This window comes from Serinus canaria, chromosome 3 (genome assembly GCF_022539315.1).
Source record: "Serinus canaria isolate serCan28SL12 chromosome 3, serCan2020, whole genome shotgun sequence".
Classification (NCBI taxonomy): Eukaryota; Metazoa; Chordata; class Aves; order Passeriformes; family Fringillidae; genus Serinus; species Serinus canaria.
The window spans coordinates 79,346,739-79,374,141 of NC_066316.1; the positions used below are offsets into that span (position 1 = coordinate 79,346,739).

Here is a 27,403-nt window from a genome sequence, read left to right on the forward strand (position 1 = left end):
ATGGAAAGTCTTAATCTCATTTATTTTGACTGTTCATTATAATCCTAAAAAAGAGAAAAGGGCACCACCAAGGGTCCCACTCAGACTGTCCTCAGTCTGTGGAGGGTGCCCAGAGGACTAATTTTGAGTAGACACATCACTAGACACAGTAAAACAGTACACTATCCGAGAGTAACCTGATAAATCTGTGTGCCTGGTGTTGCTCAACATGACAGTGCCATCAGCTCTCAGGTCACACCTCTGTAGTTCACCAGGCTGGCCAGTGCCCCTGCCACCACTTGGGACAGTAGGGAGAATGTGCACCATTGTAGTAGTAGAAGCAAAGACCACAGCATTGAGATTGTTCTCTGCTCCACACAACTCTGTGTTACAGTATTTAAAATATTTATTTTTGTTAATTGCTTATCGTGCCAATGAAATGAAATTAGTTGCTTAGTCCTAGCAGAAGCCCAGAATACAGTAGTTGGTAATCTGTTTAGTCTCTGAGAGGCAACAATAAAATCTGTTAAGCATATCAGGTTTATCAAATCCCCTCAGGATTTCAGGGCTTACTAACCTGTATTTGGTTAAGTACTTATTTCAGACAGATGGAATTTTTGGCAGTTACTGAAATTCCTCTCCTACTTACATGGAAATCATGCCTGACTCTCAAATAACACCTGATTTTGCAAATGTAAGTATTGTGTGTTGGAGACTGCATGCCTGGCGACTAAGCTTTATTTGTAAAATTGTGCAGTTAGAGAGGTATTATTTGGCATTTTGTTTGGAATAATTCTGGTTAACAATATATTTTATGTCAGCTGTCATTATTTTCATCTAAATTCTCTTTGTAAATAGGGATTCCATGTCAGCTATTTCACTGATAGCATTGCAAGCATCCTTTGATTGGAGTTACATATTAGAGATATGGGTACTGATTCAAAGCATCTACTATACAAGTAAATTAATATTTTAAGTAGAATTTCAGATATGGTCTAGTAAAGCCTCTTTCTTTTTATTTTTACATCTTTATTTTTAAAACACAACTATTGTTCAAATTACAATTCATTATGCTATTATTATATAAATTTAATATCTAAAAATAAATCTGTGTGCTGTTGCATCTTTAGAAGCCAAACAGTGTTGAGAAAGTTGGTAATTAACAAAATTATTTTTGTTACCATGCTTCATCCAGGGGGCTAGAGCTCTGAAGGGGCCTATAACCAGTGTTTTTAATCTATAGCATAGGTAAGCTGTATTGAAAATTAAAATCTGCCATAAGAACACACTCAACAAGTTTGTTAGTGATATGGTAAACTGCTCTTGTCGCTGGTTCCCATAGGCAGAGCTTTCCCAAGTAGTAATCTTTGAGGGTCAGTATATCCCAAAGGAGTTATAAAGAATAAAAATGGCTCAGAAGTATCCAGGGACAAAAAAAACCAAAAACAAACCAAAACCAAAACCAACCAAACAAAAAAAAAACCCAACAAAACAACAGAACAAACCCAAACCATATTTGTTAGCTTCTCTGGTTCTATAGTTTAAACTGTGTTTTGGGCAGTGTTTGGTCTTGTCCGCTAGGGGCAACCAAGAGCCAGGACAGGTCTCTCCAATGGTGGGATATCTCTGCTGGGGAATTGAGTCAGGAGACACACAGATCACAGTTAGTAGGGCTGTTATTAATTTAGCTGCTCTTACAAACAGAATCAGGGTGTTGCTGTTAATGAAAGATAACCACATCCATTGATCCAGCTCAGGGAGACAGCCACATTTTGAGACAGCCAGCTCTGATTTGAAAGTGTACAAATGCAGCTCTAGCAATTTTTCTAGTTACTTTGGGATTAAGTATCCCAAACAGTATGAATAATTCAGAGAAATGTGATTTCTCAACGGGACATGTGGATTGAAGAGTGAAAAGGATGGTAGAGGCTTGGTGTAGCAGCCACATATAGGCAATTAGTGCCCCCTGAGATAGAGAGGAGTGTTGTGCCTGGCTGTTGCTTGGTGCTGTGGACAGCCTGCTGTTGCAGTGGATTTATAGTTGATACTATTGCCATAATGAGCAATGTTGATTGTTTCAATACCTTTGAGCTTCCCAGTTCTCAGTAAGTGCTTATGTGTGCAAATCTGAATTTGGTCTGTAGTCAATATAGTAATTGGAGCAATTTGGATTAGTAACTGCAAGGTACCTATTCTAGAGTGAGCTTTAACTTCATCCTATAATTATCATGCATGGATAGATACCTATATTGCATATGAATAAGTAAATTTAGAATTTTAACTAGACCCAAGCCTTCATCCTACATTAAAGCACAGCATGCAATATATTTTTATACATTATTATCTTGGTGATTTCTTTTACTGTTTATTTGTTCCTGGCTGCTGTTTGTGTAATACAATCTTCTCAAAATTATGGTGAGGGGAGATTATGCAATGCAAAAAGGTTTTACACTATATGTGTATAATAAAACACATATATAGAAATAGTTTCTTAAAGCTGGTTTGCTTGCTTACATTCAGATAATTGTGTGCCTTAGCTTAAAGGATTGTTAAAAATAAGAATGCTGTGATGTGTCATTTATACTGTGCTGGTCTGAATCATGCTTGTGTGCGATCACTGTATCAGCTTATGGCTGCCAAGCTGCCCACACATTCCCATGATGAATTTGCCAAGAGAAGTCTGATCTCCTTCTGGCCATCTGCATTTGTTTTGAGCCATAAGTCTATGGGTGTGTGTATTAGCTACTGTATTTATCTGGGCTTTACTTGTTGGAAGCTGGTTTTGACTTTTGTTTCAGTTTCCCCTGTTGACTTGACTTTTTAAGTTTGCTTTTGAAAATCCTATGGACTTAGAATTGAGCTATGAGTAGGCTTCAGGTCACTTGATGTTTCTGAAGAAAAACAATTGTATGTTCAACACACTGCTGCAGATCTATCACAACTCTAGAAAAACAGTTTTGAAATATAAATGCAAAATGTCACAATATAGTTTTCCAACTTAAAGTACTTGTTAAAAAACTGTATTTAAAGAAAAGTGAATAAAATCTGTACCCTTTGGCATTTTATAGCTGAAACTAGGAGTTTCTTCTTTTCTTGTATGTCCAGAGCTGTGCCCATCAGCTATTGTTTTGTTTTTTTTTTTTTAATTTACTTTCAGCATGCCTCACAGTCTGACAGGTCCTGATGGATGCCTATGCATGGGGGCTTATCAAAAGGAGTACAAGTGCTGTATCTGTGTTGGGTTCTGCTGTTTACACTTCACCAGTCTTCCTTCTCTAGCTTTTCTCCTTCCTCATCTTAACCAGGGTAGATGCCTGTCTGTGTCTGGCTTTTCAAACTCCAGTGAAGGCACTTAATTAGCAGGATTCATTGCTAATTCAGGGATTTCAGCTGTATACCAAGACCTATACAAGATCTGTGTGTTAGGTACTGTAGAAAGGCAAGAAAACCACATTTTCTCTGACAGAGAATCTAATGGATTGTTAATCACTAGTCAGTATACTGATTTTTAAACCTTAATCTGAGATGCATAATCCATAACTAACCAATATGCCTCATGAAATGCCTAATAGAGAACTTTTTTGATAGCAGATCTGTCACACTGTGACTTTTCTACTTCTAGTCTAATAATACTTTAAATAAAGTCTACAGTATAAGTTGTTATTGGTGTCCATTGGTTCTGAAAGCAAAGCTGTCATCTGTTTGTGTTGCCAGATGATTGCAGCAGAAAATTTGTATTTTCATACTCAGTTTTCATTTCTTAACTCTGTGCTATTCATCTTTGAACTGTGATAACTTTCTGCTGTTGAGCATATTTTCTTGTTTTATCAATTTGTATTAGTCATCTTTCTCCCTAGCCTTCATATTGATTTGAAAGGATTTATTTTTTTCTCCAAAATTTTAATAATGAGGATTTTGTTGGGTTTTTTTTTAATTGAAATGAGATTTGGTTATTCAAGCCCTTCTTTTGTATGTAGACTTAACAGCAAATATTCTTAAGAAGAAACATGAACCTCTAAGTTAATGCAAATTGACATTTTGCAGAAATTTTTTTCTTCAGGTCCAAAAGAAACCATCTTAACAGAAAACTGTGAATTTGCACCATTAAAAAAAAAATCATCCTTTTTCTTACCTACCGGGGTCCTTCCTGTGACTGGTGTGGTCTAAAGCACTGGTTGCAGAAGAGATGTTTGCCCAAATAGCTGCGTTAGCTGCCTCTGCTTGTAATATTTTTTGGCAGTCATGACAAGTATGGGTAGAGAAAACAGAAGCAACATCTTTAGCCATATGTACTGCTCCAACACCAATTGCTTGCCATGAACCACATTTGTTTTCAGCAGAATGAGCTCATTATGGAGTGTTGTGCTCAGATTAGTTATTCGAAGTATTTCCTGGTGTATTCTGCCCTGACATGAGTGTTGGACATGGAGTATTAGAAGTATTTATCCAATTTCTCTGAAGTCATGTTTGGAGAATAGAAATGAAAAATGGAGAGGAAATGCTCATAAAACTTTCTTTTTGCCTGTTCATAAGGTGACTTTTTTAAAAAACACAAATGATATAAAATATCTCAAAGGGATTTGCAGATCATTAAACTCTTAAATGTAGCTTAAAGTGCTTGAAAACCCATATGTTCCATATTTTTGTGGAGGTTTTATAAAAATTTCTTTGAATGTGAGAAATTTTGCAGAGTTTTGTTTTTAGTTGGTTTGTTTGTGTGGTTTTTTTAATATTCCAATCCTAAATGTTTATGGCATTAGGTGTCTGTAACTGTTTTTATGTAGCTCATATCTAGCAGGACTACATATGCATTTTTTTGCTTCCTCAGCCAAGAAGTTTTCCTTAAAAGAAATTAATTTTGGCTTGGATTCCTCCCTAACAGTACTAGGGTAGTATGAAAAGCCAAAATTGCTGAAGGCTAAAGCTTGATCAGCAAAAGAATTGCCTGCAAACAGTCATGCATACCAGAGATCATGATTTCCTAAGGACTGCATCTAGTTCTGCAGGTGAATTTCTCCTGGAGACTTGTGCATGAGGTGATGTGAGCAGCATGGGATGATGTGTGACTGGCAACTAGAACTGAGGCCACTGAGTCTTCATTTGGATTGAATTGGGGGAAAAACTCTTCCCTAGTAATTGGAGGATGTGTTCAGTCTTTCAGCCAAAAGCATTCCTCTTGTTTGCATGTCCATTTTTTGTTCGTTTGTTTTGAAGAATGGAACTTTTAAGAATAGTACTGTGGGGTTCTGTAGTCCATTTGTTCAAAAAAATGATTCAGATCTTGAGCAGACAAGTACTGCAGGCAGCTTTGGAGTTTTCTCAGGGCTTTGTTGGGCAGAGTGCTCCCTGCCCTCTGCTCAGGGATACTGGCTGCTGTGGTGGGAGCCTGCAAGGAGTGGCGAGGTGCCACCTCTCCTCTTTCTGGCCATGGCAGCAGATGTTGAGCATAGCTGAGTCCGTCAGACTTATGTCCTTTTTTACACAATATTGTTGAAATTTGTTCGCTGTGCTTTTACAATTTAGATATTCAGAATGAGTTTTTTAACAGAGAGTTTTACTTTTTGATGGACTCTGAGACAGTGATGAACCTACTTGTTCATCCCCAAAATACTCTAGAGACTGTAATTTTCCTCTAGCAGTGTGTTAAACCAACAATTCAGAGATTATGGTACTTCTAGATATACATCCTTGATACATTCTAGATATACACATTTCCACCTCCCTCCTCATTTCTTCCTTCCCCCTTCATGAATACAGGAGCTTATATATATATATATATATACTCAAATATACATGTGAGTACTTGACCTTGAGTACTGCTGTTGGTGGTTGTCTCCTGAACCCCTGAAGTCTTACAAGCCTTGATTTTTCCCTTCCAGAGTCTGATGAAAGAGTCACTGAGACAGAAAACCTTAAATGTGGACATGGTTTCCTCTTCTTAGCCAGCCTCCTTCTACGTGCTCTTAGGCTGCTACTTCTGTGGCACACCTGCAGTGAGGCCAACAGGAGGAGATGAGCTATTCTTCCAGATGAGTTGGAGTTTTTAAAAATGAAAGTTTTGATCTACTAGAACAAAAGATGGCTAGGTCTTGGGAGAGATTGGATCCCTGCAATGAATACTGGCTGCCCTTTAGTGAAGCTGAATCTCATTAGTGCATGGACAGGATGCACATATTGTTTTAGTACACTCTCTTTTTCTAGAGAGGTTTATATAAACCTAGCAATTATGTGAGCTTCAGGTATTCTATTTGAAGGAAAACTGTGTCAGGGCAATCTAGTTTGTATTAAGAGAGGAAACTTGTCTCTGTTCACTGTGAACAGAGGCTGAGATGGTTCTTGAAGTATTTTGAATGTGCTCTCTTGAAAATGAATATGCACTGCTTGAAAATTCAGTTGAAAGCCAGTGCAAAGAGCTGTCTGATACAAAATGATGCAGCGCTGTTTATTCTGTTTTGTGCTTTTTTCGTACTGCAACTGAAGAAGGGTATTGATGTATGTGTAACAGCACTACACCAACATTGTAGATGAGGGGCTTTGGGGGATTGGAGATTATGAGCAGAGGAAAGACAGTTAAGAGTGGAGTTGATAAACCCATAGACATTAAGTAATGAAAGAGTACTGAATGATGTGCAGTAATAAAAACCATTGCTACAACTGCAAAATGTCACAACATTACAAAAGGAGAGACAAATTCAAAATTAAAAGTATTTGCAATGAGTTAAATTTCTTGAAAACTCAGAGAGCTTTCTGTGTACAGCTGAGAATCTGAAAAGGTATTTATATGTAAAGAGCAATAAAGTAAATGAACCAAAGTTTTGACCTTTGAGAAAGGAAAGTAATGAGGTGGCTAAAGAATAACTTAGTTTTGCCAAAAGCAAACCAGAGCATAGAATGAAACATATGAAATACAGCTCTCGAAGAATTGCAAACCTTTAACTGGGAAGGTTGAAAATAACTATACTTTTCATCTCTGTGATGTATATGAAGCATAAAGCAGTGAATAAATCAAAACTATTTTGGCAGAGGTTGATATTTATGGTTGTGGTCTCTTGCCTTTATGCTGCTTTTAGATTGTCATACTGTTGTTCTTCTTTAAAAAATTATTTGTAATACAAGCTACAGAATAAAAATATCTAAATAGCTTATAATAGTTTGGATGCTAGATGACAGAAGTCTGACCATCCAGGTGTGCACAAAATATGCCTCTCTGGGAGGGAAAAGAATGTGTAAACCAAGCTGGACCTAGAGCCCTCTCTGCTGGATGGCTGAGAAACAACACCTCAAACAGGAAAAACCATGGATTTTTATGTAGAAAAGAAAATCTGGGGCTAGTGCAACAAATCTAGACATAAATCATAAATCTTACATAGTTGAAGTCTTCCCTGTTATAAGCAGATGGAATAGGATACACTTATTTCATAAAATGTCCTTCTCTTATTAAATTATCAGGTGATATATTTTAATGATACTTCTTTTCTTCTGAGTAAATATGGGATCTGAGGGGGAAAGAAAACAATTAACATTTCATCTTGGAAATTTGAAGAATTCATAATATCTGTGCCAATGAGGAATATTCAAATAAAGGATTTTCTAACCATATAAATCCTAGGGGTGTAGGTGGGTGCTGTGTTTTTGTAGTAACCAAAGAAATTAACACTTACTATAAAGCTGTAGTAATACATGGAGAATAGACTATTCCAAGTTTAAGTACTTTTTAAAAAAGGCCTTTGGCAAGATGTAACAGATGTGTTTGTTTTAAAATAAAATATATTTTCCAGTAAGGGGGGAAACCCTATTATAGTAATTAAAGTCCATATTTTATTCCTAATGTAAAGCCAAACACAGACATTCAGAATTTTTTTCATTCCATTTGACTAATGGAAACAGGGGAAAGGAGAATTGCAGAGAATAACTGGATTGTCACTTTACTACCAGCACTAGAAGATCCATTAAAACTATGCAGCTCCCTGAGGTCCAGTCACTTGGAACTGATTCTGAAGTGTGCATGAACACACGTGGCTTTTTTAAACCCAAAAAAGTCTAGTGGAGAAAAGAGGGATCAACTTTGAATAAACATGTGACAAGTGTTGACTCTTCCTTCTTCCATGATTTTTCAAGATGGGATAGCAGCTGAAGACATTCATGACCTATCTGGTCACAGAAAGTTCATTAGAGGAAGAAATGCAGCCTTTGTGTACACGTTTGGAAATGAAATCTTGCATACGTGGAGAACTACAGCAAAACAGTTACTGATGTTTTTTAAACTTGGTTTCCCTTCATTTCCTGTCTAAAGAAGGAGAAACACATTTTGGAAATGTTTGATGTTCTGTAAAGTGTTCATTATAAGATATTTCTTTTTCTTGAGTCATCATTTCACTTCAGGTAACAACTTGATTAATATCATTATAGAGCAGATAGTGCAATGGGGTTGCTTTAGGACTTTGTTCCTACTTTTTTTCAAGTCACAGTGACATAACCACTTCAAAATTCAGATTAAAAATGGTGTACGAAATATACCCTAGTAAGATACAGGAAGTTTTTGTAATATATTTTTGTTCTGTAAGAATAAATCATATGAGGTGACTATTTCTTAGAAAAAATCCAACAAAAACAGAAACAAAAAAGAACCTGTCCAGGTAACCAGGCTAAGTGGCTGTAATTACCACAGCAGAGTAAAGCTTCAGCAGCCAGAGTGCTTGATGCTGGCGTGCTAAACCCACGGTCATGTTTCTGTTGTAAAGGCACCTCCTTTCTTACAGTAGCTTGGGTAATTTCTGAAGGTGCTTTAGACTGACAGACCTCATTTAAAGCAGAAAATGAGTGGAGTGAATATATGGCTTCTTTTTTCTTCAGTTGTAACTTAGCAGTTTTTTTGCATCTCCTACTCTTGTGGAGTGAGGAGATGTTAACTTGTTCCATGCTGAGATGGAGTTATTGTATCTGTACAAGTCTTATTATGGCTCAATAAAACCTTTTTCCCAAAATAATTGCACAATTCTAAATTCTGTTTAATTTTAAACAAATTTTATGATGCTGACTTTACCCAGGCTATGATTTGCTGCAGAAGTTTTCTTAAATTAATTATCTCTTGTATACATCTATACATGGGTTTTGTTTTTATTTTTGTTTTTTCAGGGCATGGCTTTTACCTTGGAGGAGAGGCAACAATTGAATATTCATGGATTATTGCCGCCTTGCTTTCTTGGTCAAGATGCTCAGGTTTATACAATTCTTAAGAATTTTGAAAGGCTGACATGTGACCTAGACAGGTAAAGTATGGCTATGAAACTTTATCCTACTCACCAATTTATGAGTCACTTTCATAAAAAAATTCACTTTCACATTCAGAAAAAATCAACTCCTACTTTAAAATTCTAATCTTCCAGAGCTGTTCACATAAATTTTCTTTGATAACCTAATGATACTGGTCATTATCACCAGGTGATAAAGGTCACTGGAAGCAAATGAACTCATGTGAAACTAAAAGTCAGTAATGACTTTACGTGCATATAGATACATATGCATTAAAAAATAGTACATTTGAAAAATGTTAAGAAACTAATGCGTAACATAGAATTGCTGTGCTTGGGTATTTTTAAGGGAAAAAATCTGGGAAAGGCTTTAGATATTTATGAGTACTAGGATTTTTTTTCCTAAAAAAACCCTGTATTTTATAGGCTCTAGAACTAAACACTTTTTCTTCATTTCTTCCTCCTGTCCCTTGCTCTTCTCTGTTGTGGGATGTCTTTCCATCAGTGTGTAATATATTGCCTCTAGGTACCCATCTGTTTGTGACAAGGCTTTTTTATAATTGAAAGTTGCCACAACCTTTGTTTTTTATGGAGTCAGGATAGGATGAGGACAGCCTTCCTTGCAAGTGAAGAGCTTGCAATTGTGGTGTCTTTTGTAGGTTAACTATTCTCCAGTGCTCTCAGGAAGGCCATTATCAGTTATTATCATGGAGTAGTAGCTTCCCAGGCTGGAATATTTATGAGCTCCTGCATATAGAAAAGTGTAAAATTTCATGAAGCTCCCTGATTCAACCACTGATGTTACATAGGAGAAAACTTTCTCTGTCCTTCTGTCCCCATCTCCTCCTTAACTCTGCATTGAGGTGGTCCCCTCATGATACAGATCTTTGTTTCATCTGTTTCAGGACATTTAAAGCAGTTCCAGCTGCTTGTTTCAGCTTAAATTGCTGGAATTTCTCTTTACCTATAGCTTGAAAGCCGTAAGAAAAAAGGTCTTACTCCATTGTTATATGTGTTTTTTACCCGGGAAAAAATTTTGCGCCTACTTCAGGTCATAGTAGAAAAACACTCCTGCTTCTCAAAACATCGCAGATGGAATGTCACAGGTCTAGCTATTCAACATAGCAGTATTTTAATATCTTAATTCTTTATTTTTTTAGCAAAAAATTCTGGATATTCAAGTGGCTTTTTGCCAAACTGAAAAATTTCTCCAGGAAAGGAAGAAAGAATTAATGTCTCAGTTTTAAATGACAGAGTATTGAAACTTTGAATGACATTCCTTTTGAACTACAGTAAAACACTGCATGCTGAAGATTTGACTACAGTGGGAATAGTGAAACAAAAATAACTGTCTCCAAGTATTGTGGCAATACTTTGCAGCTATCTTTATGTCAAAAAATAAGGAAAGAAAAACCTTTCTGTCTTGGGGGTGGGGAAGGAAATATTTTTCTAAAGTGTAACTAATACATGTATGATAGAGAAAAATAATACAGAAGTATAAAAAAAATATAATGTGGTTACAAACAAAACCACAAACATTTGCTTCAGAGAATATTATTCCAAAACTGTCCCTGTTAACCTTAAGATCTGTAAATACTTAATTAAACAAAAACTTGGTGTCATTCTTTCCCACCTATGAGTCTTCTTTTGAGTTTTCTCTTTTCCAAATACATAGTTGGGTCAGGAAGAAATTTTTTTCCTGCTCCTTTGACCAGACATCTGTAAAACAGAAGCGTTAACATTAAACTATTCCATCCATGTGTCTTGAGCATTACACTGTAGCTTGCCATTTTATACTATAAAGCCAGTTATATTATAATGCCTGCTTTTTTTTTTTTTGTAAAGGTTATATTGTACTGTGCAGCTTTGCAGTACAAATTTATTCTTGTTAATTCGATTTTAAGTGATGCAGTTCAACTGAGAAAACTAGCAAGTCTTCCATTCACAGAAAGAGCTTGAAACTATTACAAGTTAGGCTTTTTTCTCACTAATGTGTTCACTAGTCAGAATATTTCAAATAAAATTTTAGTAACATAAATTTTAACATATAAAGAAAGGGAAGAGCTGTGTTTATTTTTCAGATTTATTCTGTTACTTGTGTCTGTGCTATTTTCTCAGCTGTAATTTTTGGTTGAGATATTTGAATCTTCTCCTTCCTCTAACAGTGTGAACATTGTGGCCCCATTTGTAATTCTGGAGAAGCTGTGGTGGGATCTCCATCCATGGGAGATATTCCAAACCTGACTGAACATGGTCCTGGGCAAACTGCTCTAGTTGACTCTGCTTTGAGCAGGGGATCAGATGATGAGGCAATCTCCAGAGGTCCCTTCTAACCTGAGCTAGTGTATACTTTCATAACACAAGTCCATAGTACTTAAGAAATAAGTTTTCAGGGATAATCTTGGATTGATGCAAATTGTGCAAAATAAGTCAGGTCATCCCTTTGGAATACTGAATTATATAAATCCATAAGTACCCCCCAAGTGGAATTTTTTCTTCAAGAAACCATATTTATACTCCCTCTGAGCACCCAGCAGATCTAAATTGACTATTCATGTCATGCTGTGTTTTGATAAAAAAATATTTTAATCATATATTATTGGGGCTTTATATAGCTGTGATGTTTTCTCTGTTTTTTTAGCAAAATAGCACTGTGTTACATGCAGAGGTCTACATTTGAGACCGCTGAAGAAAAGAAACCTGGTAACATTTGCATGAAGAAGATACTTCCTTTTAAGACTGTAAACATTGACATCTTGGGCTCCTTTGTAGATTAAATTTGTCTGTGAATTGAGAGTGCAAAAATCTGCATGTGCAAAAATCTGCATGTGTAAAATGTGACTTGCAGGTGCATTTGTAAGTCAAGAGTGTCTGACAATTTCATTGGAGTATGTCAATAAAGAGCCTGCTTGCAGAACATGTGCATTACATGTGGTGAGCTCAGTCCTCAAGGCAACATGTAAACTCTGGTCTCCTATATTTATACTTCTATCAAAGAATTTTAAAGAAGAGGGAATGTGATCCTGCCACAATTAATACCTTGAATCTCTTCACTGATGAAGAATGTCAGAAGCTTTGGCTGTTGTAGCTAGAACTTGAAATCTCAAAGGATCCCTGTAAAGGAAGGTGCTCAAGAACAATCTTGTATAAGAGCTATTGTCTTCTGCTGAGTGTAAATGTCCTAATTTCAGGAAAACTCCCATGTTTCTTACAGTATGCATCTGGCATAGTCTTTGCTCCCATAGAAATGGTTTTTGAAAAGAGGTGAAGGGAGGCTGTTGCCTTCCTTCTGGAGCTTGGCCGTAGGTGTGTACTTGTGTGTTTTACTTCCAAATACAAAAGATTAGGTACAGACATTAAGATATTGCAGGAGTGGAAGCTGTTAAATACCTTAGACAGAAGGGAATTGTCTGATGAAACATAAATGCTATGGCAGCATTTTACATTGGCAGGATTGGCCTGGTTTTGCTTGGAAAGAGGGTGTGTGTAAATTCATAAAGCTAGGTTGCTAGCTAGTACCATGGCATGACATGTTTTGGCACTGCTGAAACGCCTTTGTGAACTTGTAGCATAAAATTCTTGTACTCTGAAATACTGAGAGTTCATATACAAAATGAATGTGGAACAGCAGCAAGTCAATTGCCTGGTATGCTTGGCAAAAAGGACACCAGTAAGAGGAAAAAATTCTATTCCTCTAACTTAATTTGGAAAAGCTGTGATGGATTCTGCAAGTAATTTATTTTTTTTCTCTGCTGTATGTTCTTAATTGTCTTTCTTGCTCCGTATTGATACTGGAATTGTTGCTCCTGGCACTGTGACATCTTCTGCCTGAGCTTTTCTTTCTTCAAAGAGTCACCCTGTAAAATGTTATACTGGATGTGTTAACATTAGAGAGGGGCCATCAAATTGCTTTTCCAGAGAAGACTGTCTTATTTTGCTTTTTTTCTTAAAGTTCCCTGTCTTTAATAAACTTTTAAATAAATACTGATCATGCAGAGTAATAGAGCTAAGTGTCTTATACAGGTTAAAAATAATAGCCTTTCCTCCCACCTTCTTTATTTACTCTCATATTTTTCAAGATAAGAGCAAAAAAATGTGAGATTTGTTCTATTTTCACCTCTCCATTTTGCCTTGTAAAGTGTCTGCCAGTGGTAGTTGGGCCAGTTATCCTGAGAAACCATCAGTAACTTTCTGGTAGTTATATCAGTTTTCTTTTGGATTTTGGATGATATGTGGTTTACATCCTTTTGTTGCTACTGTATTTTATTCCCTTCATAATATGAAACATTCTTAGGTGAAGAAAAGGCCAGGGGAGAAGAGTGACATGCTGAAACTTGAATGCTTGGCAGTTTCCTCTGTCTGACTTGCCAGACCTGGGTTTTTGTCCTCTGAAACTTTTCCCTGAAATCTTCATTCAAGACTCCTTGTCTGAGGATAGACAATACTTTTCTCTCTTTTTATAGCACAAATGATTGTTTTCACTGTTTTATTGCTTGTTTTCATTATGTTTTCGATTAAATATGGGTTTCAGTAAAAGATTCCATTAAATACTGAATTTTAAATACATTTTTTAAGCACAATGCTGAAAAGCACTTCCTGCTTTTAGTTGTGTAGATACTTAGATGTTGCTAAAGGATGCATACTTGTTGTCTAATACATTATAAACAACTCTACATTGAGTATGAAGCATTTTTGGTTTTCCCTTTAGAAAGAAATTTGATGCCATTAACTAAGCATATTACAGTGCTGAGAAAGAAGACATATACCTGCCATTGAAAAAGCCTGATAAAAATTGCACTTCCCTAGAAAATTTTTTCACTTTATAATAGTATTTCTTATGTGGATATGATCAAGTGTGTAATATTTGAAAATATAAATAGTATGCAGTTACTCCTTTTGCAAGTTCTTTAGTATATCATGAATATAAAAGTGGCACGATAAATACAAATAAGAAAATAAAACTCCAGTTTAATGCTATAGGACAGTAAAAACAAAGAGTTTTAACAAACAGGTTTTTCATTTGAAGCCCTGAGGAAAGCTTTTGATAAACTTCTAGTTTATTTTGTAAAAAATTCCTTTACCCTATTTAAAATCTAAGCTTGATCAGAGTAATAAGAAAGGATGATGAAAATGTATTTTATACTCTTAAGCCACCACTCATTTTAAAAGAATTTCATAAAAAAAACAAACCCAAAACCCAGGAACTGCTTAGGAATGGTGCTGTGGCTCACATGGTGTTGAAGTGTCCAAGAGAGAGTGGGGGCCAAAAATATGCTTGATATTCTCTAACATCACTTTAAGTGTTCTCTAGTAACAAAAGGAAAGTCTTCATGTGTATTCACAACTACATGTGCAAGAACTTGTATTTCAGGATAAATGTTGGGATAGTCATCCTCAGGAGAAAGGTTTTAATAAAGAAAATGCTCTGAGAATTCAAGGACATGGCAATATGTGCTATATCATCATGAAATACTGCGAAAATGAAAGGCTACAGGGAAATGTAATAATATGAATGAAAATTAGTGTATATGTATATATATTTGTAGTTGAGAATTACAAGAGCAGGATATAATTTAACCTTGGAGAACATTCAAAACTAATGTGTATTATGGAAGGTAGTTCCAACTGCCTCATGGTGATGGTATTTAGAGAACAACTGCAACTTTTTGGTTTCTAGATCTTCATCTAAGGTCTAAAATATCCTTCATGACACAGGGGCAGGGATATTGTTTCCTCACTTCTGTCACCTCATTACAGTCACCAACTGCCAAACTGTCTTCGCTTGTCTTGCTTATAGTGCTCGTCAAAGGTTTACAGCACAGATCCCAAAAAGAGTGCTTCCCTGATATACAGGGAGTGCTAAGCTTGAATGGAATGCATTCAGATTTACTAAGCTGTTCTTTGGTTACCTGACTATATTTGTGTCTTCCTAAAGAATGAATTAGATTTTATTGGGGCACGTGATGACTAAGCATGCAGGAGGAAAGCTCATATGAGTAATAGTTAAGTACACGAATCTCTAGGCTTTTGGAAGGAATGTGTTCTTTATGTATCCTCAACACTTGTGTAATAAAATGATGGGCATATTAAACTTTTTGAGTGTAAGTAATTAGTAATCTATTGCAAATTAAAAAAAAAAACCTCCATAAATTGTATACATAAGTTAAAGATTTTTTATAAGCCTATTGGTATAGAAGACTACTTAATTTTTACAGGAATACTTAACGTTGCTAAAACTAGTGAATAGACATGTAAAGTGTAAGATCATTAATTTCTAAATTTTAAGTATTCACAAAGTGAAAGAGTCATTCCTATGTGAACTGGGATAACTTGAAGTCACTCACAGACTGATATAATTTGTCATACACAGCACTGCAGTTTGGCTTCCTGATTGGTATCTTGAAACAGTAATGTAATTATTCAATATAAGTGTGATGGTAGTATAGAGTAGGTCAGGTAAACATGAACTTTATTTCAGTCTTGTTTATATGATTCTTTTTTTCTCACTGGTTTTCTTTTTAAATAAATATAAAACTTCCTCAAAATTTGTTTTAGTTAGGAGATATAACATTGCAGATTTCAAGTCAAACATAGACTTAGGGGGATGAGAGGCCATGTGTATATGCTTTGTTTTCAAAAGCTTTGTTTTTCAGTATTTATTTGAGTATAAGTCTTGATTTAAGATAAATTTCTATCTAGGAAAGAGCATGCAAAGCTTAATGTTTTTAGTTCTGTTTTCCTTGGGCAAGTGAGTAAGCTTGTTTAAGTTATATTTAATGCTGGTCTCATTTCAAGTGGAACAACTGATATACACAGATAAGGTTCTAAGATCAAATCCTCAATTGCAGCACAGTGTTTTATACCTGAGAGGGATTATCTTCCTGAGTACATAGACTTTGACAACTTTGTGATGGCTTCAGGTTCTCTGTCTCAACCAGTTTGTTATGCTTTGTGTCTGAACCGTTTGTGCTGTTAAAACTGGGAGGAATTTGAATATTTTCAATAAGACAGAGGCTGTTATAGAACAAACATAGTTTTAATTATCCAAACACTAAATCTGTTTCTAAATCTACTTTATATGTTCCCTTGATGTTTGTCTAATTATATGTAATTCTCCACAGATACATGCTGCTAATGAGTCTTCAGGATCGGAATGAAAAGCTTTTCTATAAAGTGCTGGCTTCTGACATTGAGAAGTTCATGCCTATTGTTTATACTCCCACTGTGGGACTGGCTTGCCAACAATATGGTTTAGCATTCCGGAGGCCAAGGTATGTAAGTGTATCCTTCAGATAAAAGTAATTGTATCTTATTTTCCTCTTGGCAGATTTCTGTAGGGGTTTTCTAACAGCTGCATGTAAGCCAAAACTGCAATAATTGAGATCATTCAAGCTACACTTTTGGTCTACATTAAGCAATAATTTGTGCATTTCTTATCTGCGTTAAGAAGGCAAAGGGTTGGTTGATTTGCATTGAAACATGAATATATTTTTAATGTTATTTACTGATTATAACTATTAAACTGTATAGTATATGTACTGTATTGGACTGTATAGTATAACTATTTTATTGTTTTAGAATCCTAGCTGCATATTAGAAGAAGACAGGAGAAGAATGGAGCTTTAGTTTTAGATTTGTCTTAGAAACTTGAAAAGCATAGACTTTTGCCTGGATAAATATTATTTGTATTTTATACATACACACACACACACACATATATGTATGTTAAAACAAAATGTGTACAAACTAAGGATGCATTATATATGTATCTAATGATATCTTAAAAATTATCACAAATCATCAAAGTGCCTGTTTCACTGCTTAATGACTTCTTGTTTCATAGGTTGGTTACTGAAGTGTTTTTATTCTGTGTACAATATCTGTATTTATAGAATGATGAGGAAATGGTGTGAAAGAAGGACAGACACTTCTGTTTCACTCTGCCTCTTGAACATAAACTCACAGAGTGAGAGTTGCTGTTTAAGAACATTGTGTATATCTCTGCCTTCATGTGCAAACTGGAACAACACTCTGGAGCCTTCTGCAGAATTTTCTGGCAAAGAAAGAGATAAATGAGCTGCATGTGTGTAGCTGTTAACAGAAATAGGTTTTTTACAGTGAAGGCATTGATCAAAAGTAAGAAACTTGCAAGATGTAAGGGAACAAATGACTGCTCACAAATTCTTCAGCAGGAGATATTTCAGAGAGACTTATGGCTTCAAGGTTTTGTTCTTAATGTGAAAATCATTTTGGCCTTGTGACTGACAGAATGAGTCAGGACCATCTGGTCAGCTTCAGAAAACAAGAATTCCCACTTCTGTGCACATTAAAAAGGTCAAAAAATACCTCAAGAATCCTTATTTAAACCTGTTTAATGATCTGTGCCTTTTAGGTGCCTCCCTTAGTAAGGGAAGTAATTTTTTTCTGCCCCAGTATTTACCACCATGGTGATTTTATTGGCCTTCCAGGAAGTGCTAAATTTGTCCCGAAATTGTCTTTGCTTACACTGGTCTCATTACTCCTCATTTTGATATTCTTTGCCATATAAAATGTTTCACGAGGAAAACACTCAGTTTAATTAGAGTCATGGAATTAAGTTTTCAAAAGACCTCCAAGGTAATTGAGTTCAACTTTTGACTGAAAACCACCCTGTCAACTAAACCATAGCACTAAGTGCCACATCCAGTCATTTCTTGAACACTTCAGGGATGGAGACTCCACCCCTTCCCTGGACAGCCCATTCCAATGCTTAACCACCTTTTCAGTGAAGAATTCTTCCTGATGTCCAATCTGAAACTCTTGGCACAGCTTGATGCTATTTCCTCTTATCCTGTCATTCATTGCCTGCCAGAAGAGACCAAGCCCTGACTGCCTACAGCCTCCTTTCAGGCAGTTGTAGAGAGTGCTAAGGTTATCCTGAGCCTCCTCAGGGCTAAACAACCCCAGTTCCCTCAGCCACTCCTCCCACAGCTTGTGCTCCAGAGCCTTAATCACCTCTTTTGCCCTTCTCTGGATGTGTTCCAGCATCTCAATGTCCCTTTTGCAGCAGGGTTGGAACTAAATGATCTTTAAGATCCCTTACAATCCAAGCCATTCCATAGTTCTATGATCTTTAACAGACTCTTTCCTGCTTAAGAAAAATACCCACAATGCAGTTTTCCACAGTGCCATTACAGAGATATGTTTTTTCCCTGAGAAAAACTTTTCTAAATGACTCCAAAACCAACTATGCAAAGCAACAAATATAATTTAGTTTAAAATTGCATTCTAGACCATCACTTAGTTAGCATTAAGCCTTACATACCAGCATACCTCATAAACAGTATCCTTCATGAGATGGATGGAGAAGAAAATATAAACATCAAATTTAATATTCTGCAGGAGAAAAGATGTAAGATTGAGTCCAGGCTATATAAAATTTTGATTGATTTTTTTTTCAAGAAGTTGCGATCAAGGAACAAGATATAGTCTGATCATACCTTAAAAAAAATATTCTCCTCTGTAAGAACTGTCTGTATATGCTTTATGCTGACTCATATGTAAATGCTGTCTTTACAGAGAAGTGACTGTTTTTCTTTCACAATGGTTTTTTAATTCAGAATATTTTTTAATACTGCTTCTTGCCACAGTTCAGGAAATGTTTGCTATTTCATAGTTTAATACAGATCCCGTTAGAAACAGACTTGGAGGTATATGAGTTAAAAATTACTCATTTGCTGCAGATCATATTTATCTCATGTGTATTGCAGTTTGTAAGGCAGTGTCATATTTAGTTTATGTCTGTAGGGATGTTTTCCAATATTCAGTTATACTTCTTTACCTTGTGAAATGAGTTTGAAGCACCTGGCTCACAAGTTATCTCTTGAAGCAAGGAACAGAAAAATTAATTTAGAGTTCAAAAAGTAGGTCTCTCATGGAATCATTAAATGAGATCATCTTCTGTGACTCCCTTATGTGTTTTTAGAAGACTTTGTGGGCTCACATGATGTGCTTACAGTCACAGAACGACTCTGGCTCAGGAAAAGGTTTTCATCCTGAAGCAATAGTTTGCAATTTTAGAATAAACATTCGTGGCTTACAAGCTAACCATCTGATTAAGCATCATTTCTCAAGTGAACCAGCTGCAAAGTAACTTGACTCACTGGTTTGAAGCTCATCTATAGAAATGACATTTTTTTGTAATAGACTCAAGGTTGCATTACTTAATCTGAATATTCAGCTTTAAATCCACCAGTTTAATGAATAAGAGTACAGATCTTAAGATCTGATAGCAAATAAGATCTGATAGCAAATAAGATCTGATAGCAAATCTGTAACTTACACCTACCTAAACCTCATTGTTACATAAACGTAATTTAGGAGATCAGTCTCTCTGGTCTTCCTAACTGTTGAGGAAGATGAAGGAAGAAGGGATCCTTCAGGGAGTCAGTCAGAGAAGAATTCGGAGCTGTACAGATAGAAGCTTTACTTATGTTTGGAATACAATGGGGTTCTGCTTCTACCGCTCATGCTATCATTAAAAGCATTATCTCAGAATCTCTGCTAAGTCCCTTCTTTGTTCAGAGTTTCTATCCATCATTTAAGTTCCTAAAGAAAAAATTCTTCAGTTGCACGAGGCATGTACCTAGATATGACAGCTTTTGATTGCTTACCAAGAAAGAATCTATTTCTGTAAATAGATTTCTGAAACACAACAGTTCTTTCATCCAACAAGAATAAATATGGGAAAGCTCAATGGAAATTTCCTCTAAGAATCCAAAATCAACTTTTTACATTGTATAGAGAACACCCAGGAGTTTTAAGATTCTTGTGTAAACTCAGGATTCAGAGAAGGGAGGTATAATTGCCAAGTACTGCTATGCTGAAGACTTTGGACGTTGTTAAAATGTGGTGACTGTTTATGTATTGCCATTCCTAGAAGGAAAAGCTGTTTCAATCAGAATATGATGAGAGCACGCCCGGGTAGCTGATGCTGCTACACAGGCATGTCAGAGTTCTCTGAAATAACTTCCCAATGCAGGCACAGACTATCAGGCTGGCTAGGTACCATTTTTAAAGCAGCTCTATTGGGTCTGATGCAGTCTCTTAAAAGGCAGAGTATGTCAGCTTTAAAATTGTTTACCAGATTTCCTCCTCACTGAAGCATGTGGTCACTCAGCACATACAAATTTGAGACTTAGCCCTTTCCTTTCCTAATGTTTCTCCAAAATAATGTGTTTATTTACATTTATTTTGTGTGTTTCCATTTACAATGATTAAGATGCACAGTATTGAATGCAAATGTGAATTCTTTTTTTGTTGACAAATATTTAAATGCTGAGATTGCCAGCTGCAAGATAGCATTGCTTTTTAATAAATAAAAAAAATAGAGAATGGGGAAATATTTATTTCCTATGACAGAACATGCAAAATGTTAGACCTTGGCATCAGAAGTTGCAGTCTGCTTGCCAGCACAAGGTTGATCCTGTGGTGCATTTAATAATCTTTTTGTGGGTTTTAATGAGGCTTTTATTGGAATTATTTTTCTTAATTCCAGTGGATCTCTGTGGCATCCGAGTCTCTTCAAAAACCAGATTTGGCTTACTGGAGGCCAGAAACTTGTCAAGTACTCCATGATCACATGAGCCAACAAAGTTCAGTTCCTGGAAGTTTTTTGACTCTGTATCTCCTTCAGATGTGTTGTTTTTTCTTGATTGAGACTGCTAGAATATCTGAATTTATTTCACGTTACTTCTTCACTAGTATAGCAGCTCTCTTAGGTTTTTTTCATCACATCTAGGTGTTTTTTCCACCCCTAGAAAAACATACATATGTATACGTAGGGACTTTATTAATTTAATTGTTGCTATATATAATTATCTTTGTGTCTTCATTTAGTTAGAAGTAATTATTGTGTAACATAAAATTATATTAAAAGATGTAACAAAGCACTAGTTTCATAGTTATTTTTCCTAGTATTTTCTTCTCTGAAAACTATGTAGAATTTTAATCTGTTAGTGGAAAAAAGGAAATGTGCAGGCTTTTAAACTGATCTCTTGTAAGGTCTTGACTGTTAGAGCAGCATATGAAATCAAAATATTTTGCAATTAAGGCATAAAGAACAGCAAAATGTTTCTTTGAAAATAAACTGTTGGAATTCTGTTCTGCAGAAGGATTTGGGTTGAGAGGCAAGTTAGTTTGTAGCATTTCAACAGAAAATTAGTGTACCTGTAGCATTTCTTCTAATTTTAGACAACCTTTCTCTTAATGGCTTATAAAACCTCATGATGATGCCAGTTGCAGCCTCTCACCAAGCAATTTTGGAATACATGTTGGTCATTTTTCACTTTTGTCTTTTGTGAAGATGACAGGTGTTGACATATTCCAGGCAACTTTTTTCTCTTTCCTTTTTTTTCTCCCTGTCTATATCCTTGCCATTGAGTTCATGGCATCCAGTAATTTTACTTTCTGGCATGATTCTGATCTGCTTTTACTTTCATCAAGCTAAAACTTCGCTTAGCATTCTGTTGCTTCTCTGGCTTGAAGGTAAGGCTAATAGAATCTTCCCAGCAGAATATTTGCAGAATATTTGCTCTGCTGTGAAAAGCTGGAAAAGGATAATTAGCAGGGTGTTGAACTCCTCTTTTGTCCTGGACTGTCTTGTAGACTGGATTGTGCCAGTGTATTTGACTTGGTCTATCAACAGGCAGTAATGGTGCTGCAGAGAAAGGTGTGAGGATTTTGCACAGAAGATGTCAGTGGGCCTCATTTTGGTAATAGGGTGCTTTGTAAATACTAAGCCAGTTTCTCATGTAAGAAGTTATTGAAGGAAAAAAAAGTTATGTCTTGATTTTTGAAAACGTTATGATATTCTTCAGTTTATGTGCGTGTAGTCATCTGGTCTCTCTAGAACTCTTAAATTCATGGTTTTTCATAATATTTTGGCAATAGGTTTCACCATTTAGGTACAGTGTGAAATTTTATCTTTTTATTAAACTTTCACCTCAATAAAATGATGAATGATTAGCCTGTGCCAAACTGAGAGTAGGTAGTCCTGACCTAGCATTATGAAATATAACATCCTCCATGGTTTTTGTATGTACTTGGTGCTTGCGTGTAGGTATAACCTACAGTACTTGGAGGGGATGGTATTTACAGAAGTAGCACTTGGAGTTGTTTTCCATTTAGACTTGTCTGAGTTGGAGCTTTATCTATTATTAGGCTCTTCCTGTTCTCATAAGCTTCATACATGATTTCTTCTGCAGGTAATATTTCAGGGACTTTTGATCATGGTCATAAAAGCTTTATCCTAAAGCACATCACAAGCATGGAATTTCTGGCTTTCAGACCTAAGTTTGTAGGTGCATTGCTCTGTTTTTTCTGGATGGAGTACATCTTGGCTGTGAGCAGGAGGAAATGAGGCCATCCCTTCTCAAAACATAACTCTCAAAATGTTTGGCAGCAGTCAATGTTTGGTCATTCTTAACACAGTCTTCTAAGACGGCTGTCAAGACTCAGTGCTCTCCTACAGACACCCTTGGTGGTTTCTGAGCAAGAGGGCCAAAATTAAAATACTGGCCATGCCTTTCTGTTCCCTTGTTCACTTCCTTCACGGAGTCCTGGATATTTCCAGGGGATCCCTGTCCTCATTTGGCTTGTACTATTATTCTTTAATAATTTCTACTATATGTTGTGTGAGGTTAGAACTGAATGTTCTCCCTTCTCCACAGATTTGGGGGACTCAAATTTGTCTTCTCAAGGGCATCTGCACTTTGAGCTAATGGGAACTTACTTCTGTGGATTTTGGCATGTGATTATCTTGCTAATTTCATTATATCCTACCGAGACAGTCCTCTGAAACAAGTTTCATACAGATGCTTTTCACTAGATGGGAAAGACAGTTTGTGTGACAGTTAGTAATGCAGTATTTATTAGAACCTTCTTGTTTCCTTTGCTAAAACAGTCATCTTGTGGATCTACGTGCAGAAGACTGAACAAAAAGTACATGATCCCAAGTGAAATGTCTTTACTGTGACTAATCTTTTCTTTCTAGGGCCAATACCACATAAAAGGTAGGCTATATTCTTTGCAACAAATAAACTATGTATCTGCATTTTAAAGTAAAGATATTATTTTGGCATGTTACAGTTTCATATCAACATCTATGACTTGTATCCATGTATAACCATGTTACTCCTCAATGTCTTCCTATTTTCCTGGAGTTTTAGGGAGATTTTGACTGTATGCCTGCCTTCTGGTTACAAGCTCCCCGATTTCCCAAAGCAGTATATACATTAATGAAATGTACTTTAAGGGCAGAGATTTTATTTCAATTTCACACCTTTTCTTGGCCAAAGATTCCACTGGCAACACTAAAGTATCAGGTCATACAGTACAGGAGAGGTCTATTTATTAGCTCTGTCTAACTCTATACAAGCCATATTTATCTACTAAAATTTTCCCCTCATGAAACAGCCCCTGTAAACCTGACAGATTTTTAGTTTCCTAATTGTCAACACCATTTGACTTCCAAAACAAACCTGAAGAGTCATTTCCTTTCAATAAGAGAATTTTAACTTTCCTTAGTTCAATATCTTTTCAAGGACAGTCTATCAAATCCCATGCAGTGTCTGCAAATGACATTCCTCCATCCTTCCTTTCATACAGAATGGTAGATACAGTTGCCTCTCTTCTGCCTGGGACAGCCCTGAAGTTGTAGCTTGCTTTTTACAGTAGTTTGTGTATTGTATCCATCTCCATGGACTGAGATTCTGCACTATTCTAGTACTCATTTAGGGCAGCCCAGACAGTAGCAGCTTGTATCACATGAGCAAACAGACAATTGCAACAGAAAACAAACACCTTGCAACTCATTGCTTGGGAAGTACAAAGAAAAACGTCTTGGTATCTTTTTTCTCCCTTCTCAGGGCTATGCAGGGGAAGGTAAAGAGCTAACTTCCAGATATCAGTGGGATGAAAAATAAATGGTGTTGCTGCATGTGTTTACAATTAGGTATCACCAGCAGTAGGGATTTTTGTATTGGTAACATGAGCTTGTAGCAGAGAACTGTTATATTTGACTGATAAAAATCTAGTGCAGGTTTTTGTTTTGTTTTAATATTAAAAATTTTCTTAGAGATAGAGGAATCCTACCCTGTCCTTCTATGCAAAGAGTTTTCCATGTCCCCAGTAATTCCTGATGTTATCATCTGATACTGCAAACAAGGTACCAGTAGTATTCAGATGAGATGCCAGTGATTTAGAAGCATTACACTGCTCTATTAGCTCATTCTGTATATATCCCAGCCCATGCCCAGAGGATGTCTTCCTTTAGGGGTGTCCTGGTTCAGTGCTTACACTGGAATTTCTCCAGCTCCCATTTTCTGTACATTTGTTGCACGTCCTTTGGCACCACCCAAATCCCCTGCTTCCCCATTCAGCAGCTTCTCTGTTCAAAATGCTGTCATTACTCAGCAGTCCAACACTGTCTCATTGTTGTATTTCTAATACAAGATATTTAGTAGCTTTAAAAAAAACTCCTACAGTAATTCCTATAACTGTATTTGGCAAAGTCCAAAGAGGAAGGAAAAACCCTAGTAAAATCATTGCAGCTTTGCAGTAGCTTGGCTATTCTAACATCACAGTTTTCTGTGTCTATCTACAAGCTTTCTAAAAAGATAGTCAAGTCTTAAAATGAAAAATGAAAAGTCAAAAGTGAAGACAAAGCATAAATATTTTCAGCCTTTAAGAGCATAATATATGGGATGATTGTGTGTTGTAATATATCTTGTTTCTCTCTGTATTTATGGCTAGATGTTTTGGTCCAGGAACTTTTTACATACAACATTTGGGAGAGCAATATGCATAGGAGGCTTCTGAAAAAGACAAGAAAAAAAGTTTTGGGATTGAAGTGGACCCTTTTATTTCTTGCAAGGTGCTTTCATCCCTTTTTAGCAGAGTTTTACAGCTGCAGTGTTAATTATAATACACTTAAAAATACTAGGTCAGAGTATCATTACCTGATCTATTGTAGAGTAGCAGTAACATCATGTAATTTGCTGCCGGGTGGAGAAAGGTTTGCGAGGCATCTGACGTCCTGACCACTGCTCTTTGAGTTAAGTGGTGGCACTGAATGTCACTTCTGCTTTTTGGCTATTAGGTGATTAAGCCACATGCAGGAAATCCACTATCTTTTAGAAGATGGTAGGTAAGGGCCTGCTGGGAGCATAGATCAGATAGATGAATGTGCATAAACTGAACAAAGCAAGTCATTCTCATAAGAAAAGCAAGAACTTCCAGCTGAGGACAGAGAGTGATATGGAAGGCTTAAATCAACTGGTAGAAATAAGGGAAACATTTACTGAGAAATACAAGAAAAGAAAAGCAAGCTGCAGTTTGTACTTAATTAGAACCCGTACCTTTGGCATGAAGATGGTCAAAAGCTAGTTCTCACTTTTGCTTCTGAATTTCCAAAGTGACTACTTTTGACATGAATTTTTGTTTAGTCTTAAAGAAGAAGGGAGTTTAGGGGCTCTCACAACTTCGTTTTATTACTCTGGTATACTGAAATTAACTATTGTTTTCGGCATTCTGGTGGAATTTTTCACCTAAAGGAAGAGCTCCCTGTTCCTGAGATGAAGCTGTAATGCAGCTTACAGAGACAGAGCAGCACATTTCCATTTCAAAAGTTCACAATATTATGACAGCTTTGTTGTATCAGAGGGTGTTTTTGGTTGCTTTTAACTTTTAGTGTTGTTTAGATTTATTCTAAGCACATATGAGTGTACAGGTTTGCTGCACTGTATGTAGATTGTCAGGTTATTCATACAGCCTCTTTTAGGCAACAGTATGTCTGAGAGTTTCCCTTGGTCATCCAAAGGGAGCTTCTTAAACATGACACATAGATATTTATCTTTGGCAATGAAAATACAGAACATGGTTTGCTTTCTGCTCAATTAATAATGTTTTTATTTTTCATGAATAAGTAGTCTATGAGTATGGGGAACTTGTCATTCTCAAAAAAATAGTTTATTGAAAAAGTTTTGCCTTATTCTTCAAGCAAGTTGCCTATTTCTGCTTTTACTTTGCCACTTAACATAGAATGTAACAGTGCTCCAGTTCATGCATTGAAATGGGATTCTTCATGAGGGTGGTTGTAATGCCAGTCATTTGGTAACTGGCTTGTTCATTCAGTCTTAGAGTGAAACAAATGCCATCTTTGAAAGATGACATAAAATGTGGCATGTAGGCTTCCAAACGCACTGTCCTCAAAAAAGCTTGTGTGATTTCTGACACTAGACTCTAGCCTTTGATTCCTTGAAGAGGCTGGAAGCTCCCCAGTGACGTTTCAGAAATTCTTCTGTTGTGACTGCTAAATGATGTTATTTGAATACTCCATCACCCCATAGGACTGGCTCTGACTCCTCACTAGGGCCATTCCCTATCCTGTGATTAGTTTCCTGTATGTGTGTAGTGAAGAACAGCAATATTCAGTTGTATTAGCTGGGATTGTTGCATGCTGTGTTTTTTCTAAAATGTTGATCCTGACTTCATGAAATGAAAATCTTTACATGGGGTCATGACTGAATTTTTATAAAAAGGAGGGAAAGTATAAGGCTATTTGCCTCTGATGGACGAGGTTAATTTTTAGCACAGTGGCCAGATATATTACAGATTTTTAATGCCCAAAATGTTTCCTTGGGTTTCCATCTATTATAATTATTTTCTCAAATTTTATGATAAAGGCTTCTAGTGATTTTTAATTGAGTCAGAAAACCATTATTTTTTTCTTAAATATATTCAATTCCTATGAATAAAACTGTTTTGTATAGGTAATATATATGTCCTGGGTTTTTCTGGAAAAATATTAATACTTCTGTGAGTGAATTTCAGAAAACAACTGGTGTGTTGGAACTTTGTTAACATCAGATTACATAAGTCTTAAGAATAATCATGCTGCTTCTCAGTTTTCCTGTCTGAGATAGAGCTGGACCTGCAGGTGTCTTCTCCATGTTTAAAAGTTGTTATTAAACACAGTACTAAAAATTTGGTCTGCCTCATACGTTCATTCATGCTATAAATTTAGCAGGAAGTAAGTACAAAAATAGTGCTGCTCATCAGCTTGTTTGTATTTTTCAAAATGTGCAAATGGTAAAGGGAGATTTGTACTTTTTCAGAGTGTTCATTTTCAGCAG

The 27,403-nt window shown here is 36.1% G+C and overlaps 1 protein-coding gene across 1 annotated transcript in view; it reads left to right on the forward strand.

The window, feature by feature from the left end:
- ME1 (malic enzyme 1) overlaps positions 1 to 27,403 on the forward strand; it is a 153,716-nt gene that overhangs the window by 29,661 nt on the left and 96,652 nt on the right. The window contains exons 2-3 of the mRNA XM_030235890.2: positions 9,115 to 9,248; positions 16,352 to 16,501. Of these exons, the coding sequence (XP_030091750.1) occupies positions 9,115 to 9,248; positions 16,352 to 16,501 (284 nt within the window). The remainder of the gene's footprint in view (positions 1 to 9,114; positions 9,249 to 16,351; positions 16,502 to 27,403) is intronic.